The sequence below is a fragment of the Furipterus horrens genome, unplaced genomic scaffold (genome assembly GCF_987537825.1).
Source record: "Furipterus horrens unplaced genomic scaffold, mFurHor1.1.pri manual_scaffold_9, whole genome shotgun sequence".
NCBI lineage: Eukaryota > Metazoa > Chordata > Mammalia > Chiroptera > Furipteridae > Furipterus > Furipterus horrens.
This window is the reverse complement of record NW_028327179.1, coordinates 88,922,451-88,937,579: the sequence shown is the minus strand read 5'-3', so window position 1 is coordinate 88,937,579 and position 15,129 is coordinate 88,922,451. Positions and strand designations below refer to the sequence as shown.

The following is a 15,129-nucleotide window of genomic DNA, read 5'->3' as shown; positions in this document are numbered from 1 at the left end:
TGTGGGCTGGAGATGGAGGCAAGAGGCCACATCTTGTAGGACAAGTAGGCCATAATTAGTAATTTGAATTCAATCCCAAGAGCGGAAGGAAGTCTTTGAGGGGTTAGGATTGTAACCTTGAAGTGGCAAGTTCTGTTTAAAGAGTGCATTGCAGTTGTGTTGATAATGAATTGCAAGAGAGATGAGGGCGAGAAGAGAAACCAGACTGAAAATAGAAACCAGGAGACTACGTAGGAGACTTTCGGAAGAGTCCAGGCCCGTGGTCGTGGCGGCTCGGGCTAGGATAATGACAGTGGAAATGGGGGGAAATGAGTCAGTTTCAGGCCTGTTTTAGAAATTTAATTGATAACACTTCGTGACTGATTGGATATTGGGAATGAGAGGGGAAGGTGTCAAGGACACACCCTGATTTTGGAGGGTCCATTTCCTGAGTTGGGAAAGAAGAAAGAAGTTGGGGGTAAAGAGGGATTAAGAGTTCATTTGATGCCTGTAAAACGTTCAGTGTGGTGATGAATAGCAGGAGGTAGTTGCCCCCTAAGAAAACTGACCTAGAGATAGACATTTGATAGCTGTCATCACACAGTGGCACTTAAAGCCACGAGAATGGTTGAGGTAATGGCAGGGAAAGTATAGAGAAAGAAGAGCAGAGAGACCTCCGGGACATGACCCTGAGGAACCCCCACAGTAAGAGATCGATGAAGATGAGCCAGAGAGCGAGAGGGAAAAGCAGCCAAGTGCAGTGCTAGAGAAGCCAGGAAACTCCTGTCAAGGAAGAGGACTAATTTACTTGAACAAGCCTGTGCTGATTTGTCCTGATTATTGGATCTGGCTACCTGGAGGGGCCTGACTTTAGCAGGTGCCATTTATTGCATGGTTGAGGGAAAGCCACTTTGGTGTGGATAAAAGGGAGTAAATAGAGGGTAAGGAAGTGGAGGCAGTTGTTATAAGGGTAATATTTGCTAGAGCTGTGCTTTCAACAATATGTTAGCCTCTCACCATGTGTGGCTGCTTTGATTTGCGTTTATTAAAATGGGGTCAAATTGAAAATGCATTACTGTTCGTTAGTCACATATCCAATGCTCAAAAACGACAGTGTTAGACGGAGTTAGATATAGAACATTTTCATCATTGAACAAAGTTCTGTTGGATAGCACTGTTCTAGAGAATGTCGGAGTGACAGTGAACATGACCTAGTTGAGAGACTGAGATACAAGGAGGGAAAGATCCCACTAGAAAGCAGGGTCGGGGAAGGTAGGAACGGCATCCGTGTGTAGGGATGACTTTCTTCTTATGAGAGGCACTCTTCCTCCAAGTAGCGACAGAAAAGGTGCAGATACAGATCTTATGATGGGAAGATGAGGGAATCCACTCTTGATTTCTGTTTTGTTCATTGAACAATAAAACATGGCCAACGGTGAAAGGGTGACATTTTTGAGGAGGTTGGAGATGGCATGAAATCATCCTGGTAAAGAGGGCAAGAGTGACTTTACCACAGAAGTGTAAAAACATGATTGGTAGAATTTAGTGTCTACTTATGAATTTATAATGATTTGAGTTTCCCTGGTTATATGATTTTTCTCCAGAAACACTCAGCTGGAGAGCAGTATTAAGGGACATTGGTGAGGCAGACGTTTGTAGATTGGGGCTGTGTGTAACGGCTTAGATGAACGCTGCTGAATTGGAACCCTTAGGGAGATGTAAAACTAATGGTGCTCGGCAGGGTGAGTCCAATCCAGGTCGTAAATTGAGAAGTGCATTGTTTGCTCCTGCAGTAATACATCATTTCCCTTTACGTAGGAATCACTGAGATTCCACCTCTCAAATGTTCTCAGGTATGAGACCCATCATAATCATTTGGAGAATTTATGTAGTAGTTTGTTTTCTGTATTTTATGTTTGGTCTTGCTCATTTGAGTCTTAGCAGCAGCCTAGAATGTTAAGCCAATTTGCTAAATCTTGCCTGTCCTCTGAAAAATACTTAAATCCATATGTATCACAAGGGGCTGCGATTCTATAATATATTGGAATTTAATACCTTCTTACGGTATCAGTGCTGACTACTTTAGTTAATCAGAACCAGAAGAAGAAACGTGCAAGAATTTTTAATTAAGGAGTAATTACATAGGTCTTCTATAGACGCACATACAATTTAATGTGGTTATATGTCCCATATAAACTTTTCGCTTTCATTAGCTGAATAATGCTTTGGAGGTGCGTTCCTCGTTTATGGGGTGTTAAGTAGAGAATCATTAACTACTTGAGTTCATAGTGTACTCCTCTTCCAAAATTGGCAAATAGTGCTACGTGTGTGGTTGGTTGTGCTTAAAAGCTAGAGATGAGACAGATTACAAGTTAGCAACTAATAGTCTAAGTTGTTCTTTTCCCTGCCAGTTACCTTAAACATATCCATTTCCCACATGCAAAGATACTTCTCACTTCCAGGGACTTCCAGGGAATTAAGAGGTTAATATTTACAATACTCCCTGTGTTTCAAAGAGGCAAGGTACGGTGTACAAAATCACATTGTTTGAACACCTTTTTTTTAAAGCCTCTTTGTTCAAACCCTTTGAAATGAATGTAGTTCCTATGGAAACTTATCACTGTGGTAGATAGTGCACTTACCCATGAGTGAAAAATAAAATAGGAGAATGAGTTTATAATTTTATAACGTGGTTAGGAGTGTGTACGTTGTACTCTTCAGCAGTTCTGTTGGTTCATATTAGATTATGTTTGAAAACAACCTTGCAGCTGTCTGTCACGATCTGTCCTTCACTTTGCGGCCAGAATGGGGGAAAAGCAGTTTAGCAGAAGTTTTAGCGAGTTCTCTTTCTCCCAGTACCACAAGCAGAAGCTTGTGAGAAGGCAAGGGATATGAGAAGTATTTTGGCAGTGATAGAAAATTCAGGTATCACATGCAAAAGGAAATCTCCTTAGGCCCATGGCCTCCTTATCCAAGTCTCCCCTTGGAAGCAACTACTGTTACCAAGTGTTGTGTATTTTTTAGATATATTTTATGCATAGATCAGCATAAATATATAAGTTTAAATTGAACCTGAGTACATCATGAGCTTATGCAATATAAGTAATTATAGTTGACCAACATCCATAAACTCCTTTATTTTTCAAATATATTTTATGTCAAGCTTTCTCCGTTTTCCATTAGCAATTAAACGACCATTAATTTTAGCATGTGTCTGTTTTGGAGAGCAGGAAGGGGGCTCCCCCTGCAAGTTCTAGACACAGTGTCGTGTGAGGACAAGACCTACAGTAAGTGCATGCGTGTGCCCCTGCCCTAAATACGTTCACTTTACATGTAAACGTGCACAGGAATGGGAAGCCCGGCTTGGGAGTGTCGCAGGGTCTCTGACCTCCTCCTGCTGCCTTGAGTGTCGCCTGTGATGGCATCCCCCACGCCTGCTAATACACCCCTGCACGCCTGGCGGCTCGGTGTCGCATGCTTTCCATTCCTGTCCCTGCTCTGTCACCGGTGCTGATAGCTTTGAGAGGAGAATCCCTGGATGATTCAGAAGAATTCACCGTCAGATGACTCTTCTAGCTTCTGAGGTTTCCCACCTGTTTCCTTCCACTCCTCCTGCCCCTCGCCAGCCTCATTTTTTATCTGCTTCCCAGTGGGCTTTCAGCTTCAACCAGGAGACCCTGTTTCTCCCTAACCACGTCGTGTCTGCTTGCATCATGCCTCCCTTCCTGCTTTTCTTGCCTTTCTCTGAAAGTCTGTTGAAAACTCCTTTTTTCACACAACCTTCCCTATTTACTCAACTTCTGAGCCCACACTTTACTTCAGTGGCTTAACACAGCGCGTTTATTATCTCAGTGTCTCTAGGTCTCAGGTCCAGGTGGGCTTCGCCAGGTACTCTGCTTTTAGGGTCTCACGGGGCTGAAATCAAGGGGGCACTCAGCTTGGGCTCTTATCTGGGGGCCCTGGGCGAGAATTTGCTTCCGGGCTCATTCAGGTTGTTGGCAGAGCCCAGTTCCTTCTCTTGCAGTTGCAGGACTGATGTCCCTCATTCTTTGATGATGGTCAGCGGGGGTCACCCCAGTTCCTGGAGCCCACCTACTTCATTGTGAGCACAGCTTTACTTATCACTGCACTCTATGGGGATTCCTTTGCTTGTGAAACATGTCCTCGTGGGAAGTAGTTTGGCTTTCTGATCTGTATGTAAATTTCCATAGGAATCTTTTTTTTAAAAGTCTATTAGTCACGTCACTGCCTCTAGCTGTGACCTTTTCTTCTCTTCTTCCGCTGCCTTTACTCCTTTCACTTTTCTGTCTGGGGTGCTTTTCCATCCCACTTCTAACTGCTAAAGTCCTTGCCATTCTTTACGACTCAGCTGTGATTTTTTCATCTCGTCTAAGACCTTTTCCAATCGTCTCCAACCAGATTTAATTTTCCCCTTTGTGTTTTCCTCATTGCCAGGTAGACGCCACTGAAGCGGCTCTCGGGGATGGTTATCTCTCCCTCTCTCCTACACACGCGTGCACATGTGCACATACATACAGAGCCTAGTGTGTCGCTCCCTCTGTTCTACACCCAGGCACATGCACATGCACGCATGCACAGCCTTATATGTCACAGGCACTCAGTAAAGGGTGTTGAACTGACCGATCCCACTGCCTCCCTTTCTTCACTGCCCGCTTTCTCACTGACCACCTCTCTGCCGTCGCACTTCTGCCTGGTGCGCTATGCTGAAATCGTTTCCCCAGATCGCTAGGGGTCAAATTCTATGACCTTGTATCGGTCTTTATTCTTTTTGCTGGTCTTCTCCTTCATGCACGTCTGACTTCCCCGGCCTTGTGAGGCTGCATGATACGGGTTCTTCTCTCCGCTCTTGGTCCTCTGAGACTGGCCCGTCCTCCTTACTGTCCGTCTCCCACAGGAGCCCGGCCCCCACGGCTCAGCCGCCCTTCCTGCCTCTGTCTCAGCACTCCCCGCTGGGTCTTGCAGGGGATTTGCTCCCACGTGAGCTCCAGCCCCACGTCTGAGCCAAGCTGGGTCCTTTCCACTTGGGCTTCCTGAAATAATTTGAGCCCTCTCATTGTTTAAACCCCCAGGCAGGCCCCACCCACGGCCGGTCGTGTCACCCAGCCTTCCCACGTCCCTTCCGCGTCTGTCAGTTACCTCATCCTTCCCTTCTTGCTTTCCAGGGCCTGCCTTCCTGCCTGCGTCTGCGGCTGGGAGCGGCTCCGCCCGCCTCCCAGCCCGGACAGTTCCCCCTGCCGCCCCCCTCTGCCACCCCCCTGGCTTATTCACAGCAGACCATCCGTAACTCCGCTCTCGTTAGGAAAGGCCGGCGGCCGGCCGGCCCTGCAGAATAGAGTCTAAGCTGCTGGCCCTTGTTGGAAGGCTGTCCGTATCCTTCTTCAGGCCCTTTCTACCACCTCAGTCCCCTGAACATGGCCAGCTGACCTAGCCTGGGCCTTGGCTCACAAAGACCCTCTCAGGTGTTCTCTGTCTCTTACAGTCCCACCCTTCACTTCAGGGAACTTTTAAAGTCCCGTCTCCTCTTCTTTCATGGAGTCCCCAGACTACCGCCAACTAGAAGTGGTCGCCCCTCCTCGGAGCGGTGCACCTGCTGCTGTGCTGTTCCCTGACACCTCTATTGCCCGTGCGACCATGATGTCCGTGAGTGTGTCTGTTACGGGTGCTCTCCTCCCTCCTTTTGTTTCTGTACACCCTTCACTGCCCTTCATAGCGTATCCACAGTGGCCGCCACCACCACCACGATGCCCATGTGGCATTTTTCGGCCTGGCAGCCCCGCGTCCCTGCAGGTTTGCTGGCCTGGCCTAGTGCACTCATTTTGGGGTTTTCCTCTTCCGGTGGCAGTGCCGAAGCATTGTCCCCTTCAACTCACCCAAGAGATGAAAAAAACGGAAGACTTAATTAACTCCACCCTCCTTCCCAGCGGCTGCTCCCTACACTCTCAATTTTAGCACTGTGACACCAAGAGGACAAATCAGTGCGGATAACATTTTCTTCACTTGTCACTAAAATAAGTGCATTTGCAGTTCGTTCTTTCAGTTAAGGGAGCCAGACACCTTCCTTCCTGAGGGTACCTGGTGTTTGGATCGTGCTTTCAAATGTAGGAGAAAGCGTATCACCTAACGCATTGTAACACGCTCTCTCACTGCAGACTTATATTTGGTGTTAACCTAGTTTTTTAGGATGTGTCACAGTCCTCATTGAGATAGGTGACAGTTTTGAAATTTTTTAAACTAAGCTCTTCTTGACCTGAGTATTAAAAACACTTTCTCAGAGGAGGAAGGAGTTCTGGAATGTGTTCTTATTCTTGGGTGACCCAAATGGAGTTTCGCCAAACTTCTCACCCCCAAGTCACCCCTCAGCTGAAAAAGAGCAGAAAAATTCATCCCAAAGGGTAATTCTTTTTGAAAAATGATAAGCACCTAAAAATAAGAGCTTAACAAGAATGTGCGTGCTCAACCAGGTTTGCACAGGCTGCTGGTACCATACTGCTTAACTGGACGGTTCTGTGATTCTCTGCTGTTCCACGAGTGAGGTTTCATTGATGAAAATGGTATAGTGAGGCCTATGAAATAAATATTTCTCCACATATGGAAGAGATATCTCTGGGAGGTTGTGTTCAGTGTTAAGTTTGCTCCGAAGGTCTTGGGTTCATTGCAGACCTCTGTGAGACAGACCTGCACAGGTGCCAGGACTGGCCGCCTGCTTCTTGGCTGAACCAGGATAACCACCTTGGCTATTCCGTTCTTCCTCTCTGAACTTGAGGCCTTTCTGCAGGAAGAGTGGGCAATGGAGGAGTAACGCCCCTTCCAGAACCTGGAATTAAAATTAATCTTTGCAAACAAACGCCACAGTTTGCTTTTGCTTCCTGGCCTGGTCTCCCCTTTCCCGTATGGTTCCCTGTGGGTTGGTTGGGGTGCTAGCCAGTCCCTCTGATTTTTGTCCCCCTGGACTCACCTGGACTTCGTGCCTTCCCCATCTCCTCTAGGGTTCCCATCCGATCCCAGTTCCTCCTGTCTCCCTCTTACCTCCAAATCTGGGCATTGATCCAGGCTTGAATTCTCTGGTTTTCTCCTCCTAGGCAATAACAAGTAATAAAAGAAAAGAATGGTTACAAAAGGCACTTACAATTGGAGGAAACAGTGAAAGATGAAGAGTAGTTTGGACATCACCCATTGGAAGTTTATCACCAGGGCCCTCCTACCAAGACTTAGCAGTGGGGAGCTTCTCTTAATGTTCGTTTTTATTACTAAGTCAGTAAAGTGAAACTGGGCTCTGGCCTCTGATTATTTCCTTGAGGATTCCCTACTTGACTTAAAGAGTTTATAAGCTCTTACTACACACATACTCTCACCTCTCCAAACAAAGCATCTTAAACACAAACACTGAATTTTTCTCCAAGAAACAACAGAAGAGTTCAAAAGGCTTGGACTCAGTGGATTATGGATGTAGTCACATTCCCAAGGTCAAAGAAGGTCTCTCCTTCCTGTCTCTGCGTCTGTGTGTATAATCCAGTTACTTCAAGAAAATCTTGGGGCCAGTCTTTGCTTTCAGTTCCTTAGTGATGGAAGTCCTCTTGTTTGGAACCCTGTACATTCAGCTCTGTCACGTCCAGCACCAGATCTCGGGTTTCCTTTGCACTATGTTTCCAGCTTTATTACTTCTCGATCTCATCATAGACCTGTGTACACCTCTGTCTCCCCCGCTGGACTGTAGGTTCACTGAAGGCAAGGATCACATTGTGTTCAGCACCTGTCACAGCAGATGGTGTGTACTGTCTGGGGCTTAACAATACTTGTGTGAGTGATTGAATGGATGAAAGAATGAATGAACCAGCCAGCCCTCATAGTTTCCATCCCTAGACCAATTTTAGTCCACGTTCCAAAGTATACGGGAAGTGGAATTAACTCACAAAGCCTGGGGGTAAAGAACTTCATTTGTGCTGGCCTAAGTTCAGTATCTTATATAGATACACACATTTACAGTAAAATCCAAGGGTGATGCATTGTGTATGCCCAAGATTAACATTTTCTGAGTTGTCTAATTGAATGGTTACTTTACAAAATCAGGTGAGAATTAATGCTATACTTTTGCTTAATCGTAATAATTATAATGATGCTACTCTTGGCCTTGAAGCCTTATTGAGATAGTTCAAAAATTAATTTGGTATGTAAGATTACTTGGTGTCACTCACATCTTGATATATACTAGGAGATTCCAATGTAACATTTGACCCTGGACATCCATGGCTTATAGGTCTGTCAAAGGGACAAAGACGATGCTTCTCCAGGTAATTCATATAACCAAGGGCCACTTCTGTGAACTGTGATTTAATTTGTTCCTGTGTACCTGACAGGCGATGTTTCTACCCAGGATACTTTGTATAAACTGCTGCTGTCTCCCAGGCACTGCTGGTGCAAGGAGCTGCATTGTTAACCCACGAACACCCGTTTTCACTGCAGCATTGTTATTTGACATTCATTCAGCAATGACAATTTTCCAGGCATCATTAAGAAAGAAAGGTAGAGAGGGAAGAGTGGCTCATACCTCTCTAAATTAAGGCTCCCCCAGACTGTAGTGCAGTGTGTTAGCTCTGGAACTGCATCTAATGAGAAGACTCGGTGTGAGCTTCAAAAGTAACATCTCCTGGGCACTTGGTTGCCCTAATGTAAGTGTGATCCGGAAGCTGATTCTTGTCGTCCTTCCAGCTTGAGATAATGTTGACATCAGTTATGTTCTGTGTCCCCAAGCTCTATATGATGGTTGCCTCTTTTTCCAAATATCTTTTATGTTAGTAAGAATTATTTTATTTCACTTTTTAGAGGTAATCAACCTTGTAAACACATAGCCCAGATGTGTCAAGGATACCATGATATGGTGGAAAACAAAAATCAGCCAACTGATGGATTATTTTTTTCTGCCTCATACCAGATGTCTGACTTCACTTATCTTCTCGAAAACTGAATAAATATTTCTTGTCAAAGACATTATTACTTGGAAAATTTTTCTGGAAAAAAATTTTTTTTTACTAACATGAAGTTGCATTTAGCCTAAGTCACCAGATTTTAAGAAATTATTTATAAAACAAAAGAGTTGGAGCCCTTGTTCTTTGGAGATACAGCAGAACGTGGCCTCACTTTTTTTACATACAGACCCTTGGTAGGCTGAGCCCACGTGGCTGGACACCGCCCAGGGCATGGGGAGCTCAGCAAGATGCTCCCGGGTCCTCTGTGAGGGACAGAGGAGGAGTTGCTTGCTCAGGAAAGGAAGCCAGACACTGGGGCTCCCCCATAGTGTCAGAGTGACAGAACCAGCCAGCCCCGACCAGCCTTCACGAGATCACATGTTACTAAGTTCCCGCTCCTCTTAAAAGTTTGCCCTAACTACCCTCATCATTTCCAAGAACCCAATATTACTGAATAAAGAAGAAAAATGTCGCAAAATGGGAAAGTTTTTCATTCACCTTATACCCTGGTGTGTTTTTGCTCATATGCCTAATGTAGGTGAGGCCTATTGGTCTAAGAACAGTGGACCTTTGTATGTGCAGCACTGTGTTATTCATTTTATCTGGGGTTGGTGGGCAGACGTCCTTCCTGTCTTTGGGATTTTCCTGGTTGTAGGACTTTTATCTCAGGATCCTGGGAACTGGAGGAAGACTGGCAATGCTTTACCCTCTGTCCTTATAGGTCTCCTTCTTCCTGAGGATCCAGGTTATTGAGCTGTGATTCTGACATCTTCTTCCAAAGAAAACAGTGGATTAAAATATTAAATACTAAAATATTTATTTAGGTGGTGCTCTTTGAAGCCGTGGGTTTATAGGCTAGAATTCTATATACTCTTTTATATCTCTGGCCAGAGCTGAGTTTGTCTTTTTACAGCCCCCAAGTTGAATCTGTTGGCTGAATGGTGTGACACTCATTGTGGGTAACCTTCTGCTATCAGCTTGACTGGTACATTGAACTGAGCGCTGAACAAAGTCAGCGTTCCCTCGTCTGGCAAGTGGTGAGATGCTACATAGCATCGTCGCTAGCATTCATCATTTTAGAAAATAAATGTAAAAAAAGTCTTCTGGTTTTATATTTTTTAAAGATTTTATAGCAAAGTGTATATGAAGACAAATTGAAACAAAGAAAACAGGCAACTTTGGTGACAGTTGACCTCGAAAGTGTAATTGTATGAATTTGATTACAGCTCAAATAGACACATCATTAATAAAGATGGTTAGTAGTTACTAAGAATGCCAGAGAAGCTTGAAATTGAGTTGTTTTTCAGATCTTACACTATTAAAAAGAGACTTTACATTTTATTCTGAGACCTAATATTAGAATATTGTGATTTAAGGTGTAATTTAAAATGAAAAATTGTAGTAGAAAATAATGCACTTGAGAAATATTTCCTTGGTAATGCATTTTCTGATAGCTTTATCACAATGGTAAGAGAAATGAATGAATTATTAAATACTTTTAAATATTGGCAGTGTATTCAATAGCCTTAGTTTAAATTGTAAAAGAAAAGCAGAAATCCTGACCGTTAGGCTTACCATCTAATGGAACCTTGAGGACAGAATAAAATTAGAGGCTCTGCATTGTGCCATAGGAATTACCTGTTGAAAATCAGAATTCTCCTTTTAGTGCCAGCCATTCTCATATCTATCCGTCTGTCTGTCCATCCATCTGTCCATCCATCCGTCCTCCCTCCCTCCTGCTCTGTCCCCTTTGTTCCTCCCTTCCTCCCCTCCCCCAGCTCAGGGTACTTGTCCAAATACAGGGAAAGTATCTTTCTTTTTTTTTTTTTTATGCACCTGCACTTACAGGAAATGACTTCTGTGTTCCCAAGAGCTTTAGGAACTGTGGCAGCTAACTGTCATTACATGACTTCTGTAGCTGCCTGAGTGGAGAACGGTATAAGGAGAGCCGTTTCCACATTTTTCTTTCTCTGAAGAAAAATTCTTGCCATTTATACTGGTCGAACAGAAAAGATGGGTAGGTAGTTCCCTTGAAATATAAAGCTCAGGCCCACATTAAATAAGTTTCTAAGACATAATAGTAGGAGAGGCAGCAGCGAGAATAAATGTGCTTTAGAGGCTTAGGAGAAGGCCTCTAAATACTGCTTCTCCCAGCTGCATTTTTACAAAAATATTTTCATTTTTCCTTGACCAATTAAACTTATAGGAAACTATTCTGCGAAATAATCAAATACATTAGTAATTTATGTTTATTACATTGTTATTTTAAGCACTGAAAAATTAGGAACAGCCAAGATGTGTATCTTTATTCTTTTTCTGAAGTTTTTACAATGGACCTGTCGATATCGTGAGAAAAATACTTGGATATATTTTGTTAGCTGCCTATAAATGAATATTAGTATTAATGTTGTTTTTATTACATTAATACTATAACAAAATAGTATTATAATCATATGGGGTAGGATCCATATGAAGTCCCCAATAATTTCAAGGGACTACTACACTGGATTTTTCCTTAATTATTTTTGATCAGTATATATTTTCAAGTGTCGATTTTATTTCACCAATTCCTTTCTGCTAAGTGTGTTTTTTGATAACTATTCTGTTTCTCGCTTTTTTTTTTATTACTGTTCTGAGTCCTCCAAGTTTATATTTTATCTTTTAGCATTTGTCCTTCATTATTTCATTTTAAACCTTAATTTCCATACAAAATAATTAAATTGTTTAAATGTCTCTTGCAGCGAAGATTTAATTTACCTTCTTAGGTATCTTTAAATTGTGCCTTTTGTTATTCTTGCCTCATAGTGGCTTTTTCCATCAGCAGGAATGAAGGCAGTCGATAAAAATCAATCGCTGACACAATGACTGGATGGAGCGTTTACCATAACACGTATTGGAAATGTCTTTGGAACCTTTTTCCTGAATGGAAGGTGCCATGGCTTGTGTTTTATGGGCCTCTAATGTTGGCCCGTAATCTCACTTAGCTTCTCCCAAAGTGAAAACAGTGCATTAGGTGACGTAACAAGCAGCGCAGATCAATACGGAGACTGAGCTCTGCCCTGACAGATGAAGCCAAGGAAAGTGTGCCAGAGTCGACTCCAGGAACTGGGAGACATGATGTTGATTTCCCCTCTCTTTCCCCCTTCTACTGTCTAATAATCATCAATACAAGTTGAAATGTGTACAAAAAGAATTTCAGATATCTGTGTGCTCACATGCATGTGTGTGCACGCGTGCGCACACACACACACACACCAGGCAACTAGATACAAAATGAAGGGCCCTGTGAGTGATTAGTATTGATTTGTGGTGATAAAAGTATATTTTGACACATTTCAAATCATAAATAACTCATGGACTTTTAACTTGCATGATTAATAGCTCGACTTAGGGTAAATGCTTATATTCAACTTAAATTACCTCTTTCTAAGGAGTTCATAGTATTAGAGGAATTACATTGTGAATAGTCTTTTTAAAAGAAAAAAAGCCATCTTCCTTTTTAAAAAAATTTTTTTTAATGTTAAAGACAGCATTCCTTGTCAAGATTGTTCTCGTCTCCTCTCCCCTATCCTCCTTTTAAAGCTGAGCTATATTGGACAGATGCTGGTCCTCAATATTGGGATAGACTATATCCCTGCTTTCTCATGAACTACTGTTGGCAGTTAGTCATGTATGTGCTAAGCTTGGCTGACCTCATGCTTAATCATATTTAGTATTTACCCAGGTGTCTGTCTTGCTGAAGTCAGTCTGTTAGTGGTGTTTGTGCCTCGCCTCTCGGAAGCACAGCTGACTCCTTTTAGATACTGATGTTCGTGATAGGGGATTAAAGAAATCGTTGTCCAGAAAAATTCACAGCCATCTGAACTTTGAAATCTTAAAAAGAGTTGAAACACCTGGGATTGGATTTGAAGTCTGTTCTTAGGTATTTGGCAGAACAGTAAGGTAATAAGTAAAACAAGTAAAAGCAATATTATATAAAATTTGTGGGATTATTTTTTCCCTGTATATCTTCTTTTCTTTAGAGGGTAGTAAGAAATAAATTCCCTCAGGGACCAGTTAGGTGGTTTGCATTTCAGTTTTCTGTTCTAGCAAAATATATATTAGCTCAGTGTGTTGGATAAAAGTACAATGAGGTGACAAATCATCACCCAGGGGTTTCCTTATTGATGAGAAATAGTCCTCCTTTTTCTCTAGGGGATTTTTAGAATCCATTAAATTTAAAATAATGCTATTTCAAGATTACTATGGCAATAACAAAATTTAAATTTCAAAAAAAGAACTGATATGAAGGACTGGAAGCCTTTTGTATTAAGCAAAATTACTTTGAAAAAAATGTATGAATTCTTAGATTAAAAGTGATAATATGTATTTTCTCTGTGTATTTTTAAAAAGTATTTATTTATATATTTTTAAAGATTTTATTTATTTATTTTTAGAGACAGGAGAAGAGAGGGAGAAAGAGAGAGAAAAACATCAGTGGGTAGCTGCCTATCACACTCTCCTAACTGGGAACTTGGCCCGCAACCCACGCATGTGCCCTGACTGGGAATCGAACCGGCGACCCTTTGGTTCGCAGGCCAGCACTCAGTCCATAGCCAGGGCTCTCTATGTGTTTAGTCCTTATAATCAAACTTCCTCTGCCATCTTAAGAATATTTCATTGTTTTGGTATAATTTATTTCATTTATTTTCTTATCATTTTTAAGTCTATATTATAAACTTTTTTGGAAGCACTTAAGCTTGCTACTTCATATTCACTGAAAACAATCTAAAATTTGAGGTTTATAAGTATAATTAGTAAAATTTGAGCCCGGGAAATTAAAAAATTGTTTTTTCTCTCTACCCACTTGTATTCTCAACAGCTGATTTGCATGACTTCTATAAGAGGTATTCTTACAAGCAGCTGAGGTCACAAAGAAAATAAGACATAGTCCTTAGGATTTGCATTCTAGTAAATGTAGCTGGTAAGTGCACTATAGTATAATCAGTGTTAAATGCACGTCAAAGAAGTTAATATATACAATGGGGTCACCATGATAGACTCTACCGTGGATAAGGGGAGCGAGTGGAAGGTACACACAGAAGGTTACACTTCAGTGCTTTGTTCAATTATTGAAAGACGAGTAGGTATTTCCCAGATCTATGGGAGTTTATAATGGGTGGGAGTTTGGGTTCTGTTCTCTAAATCAGAGCTGCATGAGCAGAGATGTGCAAGGACATGTAAGAACTAAACCCTGGAAGTGGTCTGGTCAGGCTGCATATGTGTGGGGAATGATGGCTGCAGAGTAGGCAGGAACCTGATGGAGACGACCTGCCTATTGACCTTGTGTTTTATTTAGCAAGCAGATGGGAGAGATACTGTCCCAGATTTATGTATTAGAACCCTCTGGAAAAACCATCTTCTGGAAGGCAGGGGCAGAAGGCAAAAGCTAAGAGACAGGAAGGGCAGTTGGGAGGTCATGGAACCCAGGCTGTAAATGTGAGGACAGTGAGTGTGGAGAAGGAGAACCAGAAAGTAGGACCTCGAACTTCGTGACCCATTGAATGTGAGAATGGAGAGGAAGTTAGGGCCCTCCAGCTTCCGACTCAGCTGGCTGGGCTGAAGAATATCGATGCCATTCACCCGGCTCAGGCTTTGGCTTGGGTCAGGAATGTTTTAGTGTCCAGAGGGGCTTGTGGTGGTGTCAACTAATGGAACTAACTCCAGAGATATCATTGACCTGTCGTGGTTGAAGAAAATTAAACCTTTTAAACACTTTTTCCTACACTTGAAACGTTTATTTTATTTAATGTTTTGCATATTCATTGACCTTGATCTTTAGCTGATTGAAGACCATTCGTCTCAGTGAGCCCTGTTTTTGTTTTCAGGCGGTATGAGGTTCATCCCATTTGTGCGGATCTGCAGGCCAAAATCCTCCAGTGTTACCGCCGGAACGCCCAGCAGACCCTCAGCTGCTCTGCTCTGGCCGCCCAGTACATGCGCTGTGTCAACCAGGCCAAACAGGTGGGTGTGGGTGTGGGTGTGCGAGCCAAGCCAACTGGGGCGTCGGGCAGGGGCTGGGGGAGGGCAACAGGGGGAGGAGAAGCCCACTATCACAGGACAGTGGTGATGATTCAGTGAGCTAATGTGTGTGGGAAAAAGCTTTCATAGCCAAACTAGTTGTCCT

At 42.9% G+C, this 15,129-nt stretch overlaps 1 protein-coding gene across 3 annotated transcripts in view; it reads left to right on the top strand.

Moving 5' to 3' along the window:
* Positions 1–15,129, top strand: part of CHCHD3 (coiled-coil-helix-coiled-coil-helix domain containing 3) — a 266,376-nt gene that overhangs the window by 236,856 nt on the left and 14,391 nt on the right. For all 3 annotated transcript variants that reach the window (XM_090286807.1, XM_090286806.1, XM_090286805.1), the window contains one exon: positions 14,831–14,966. In XM_090286807.1, coding sequence (XP_090142933.1) covers positions 14,831–14,966 — 136 coding nt within the window. The remainder of the gene's footprint in view (positions 1–14,830; positions 14,967–15,129) is intronic.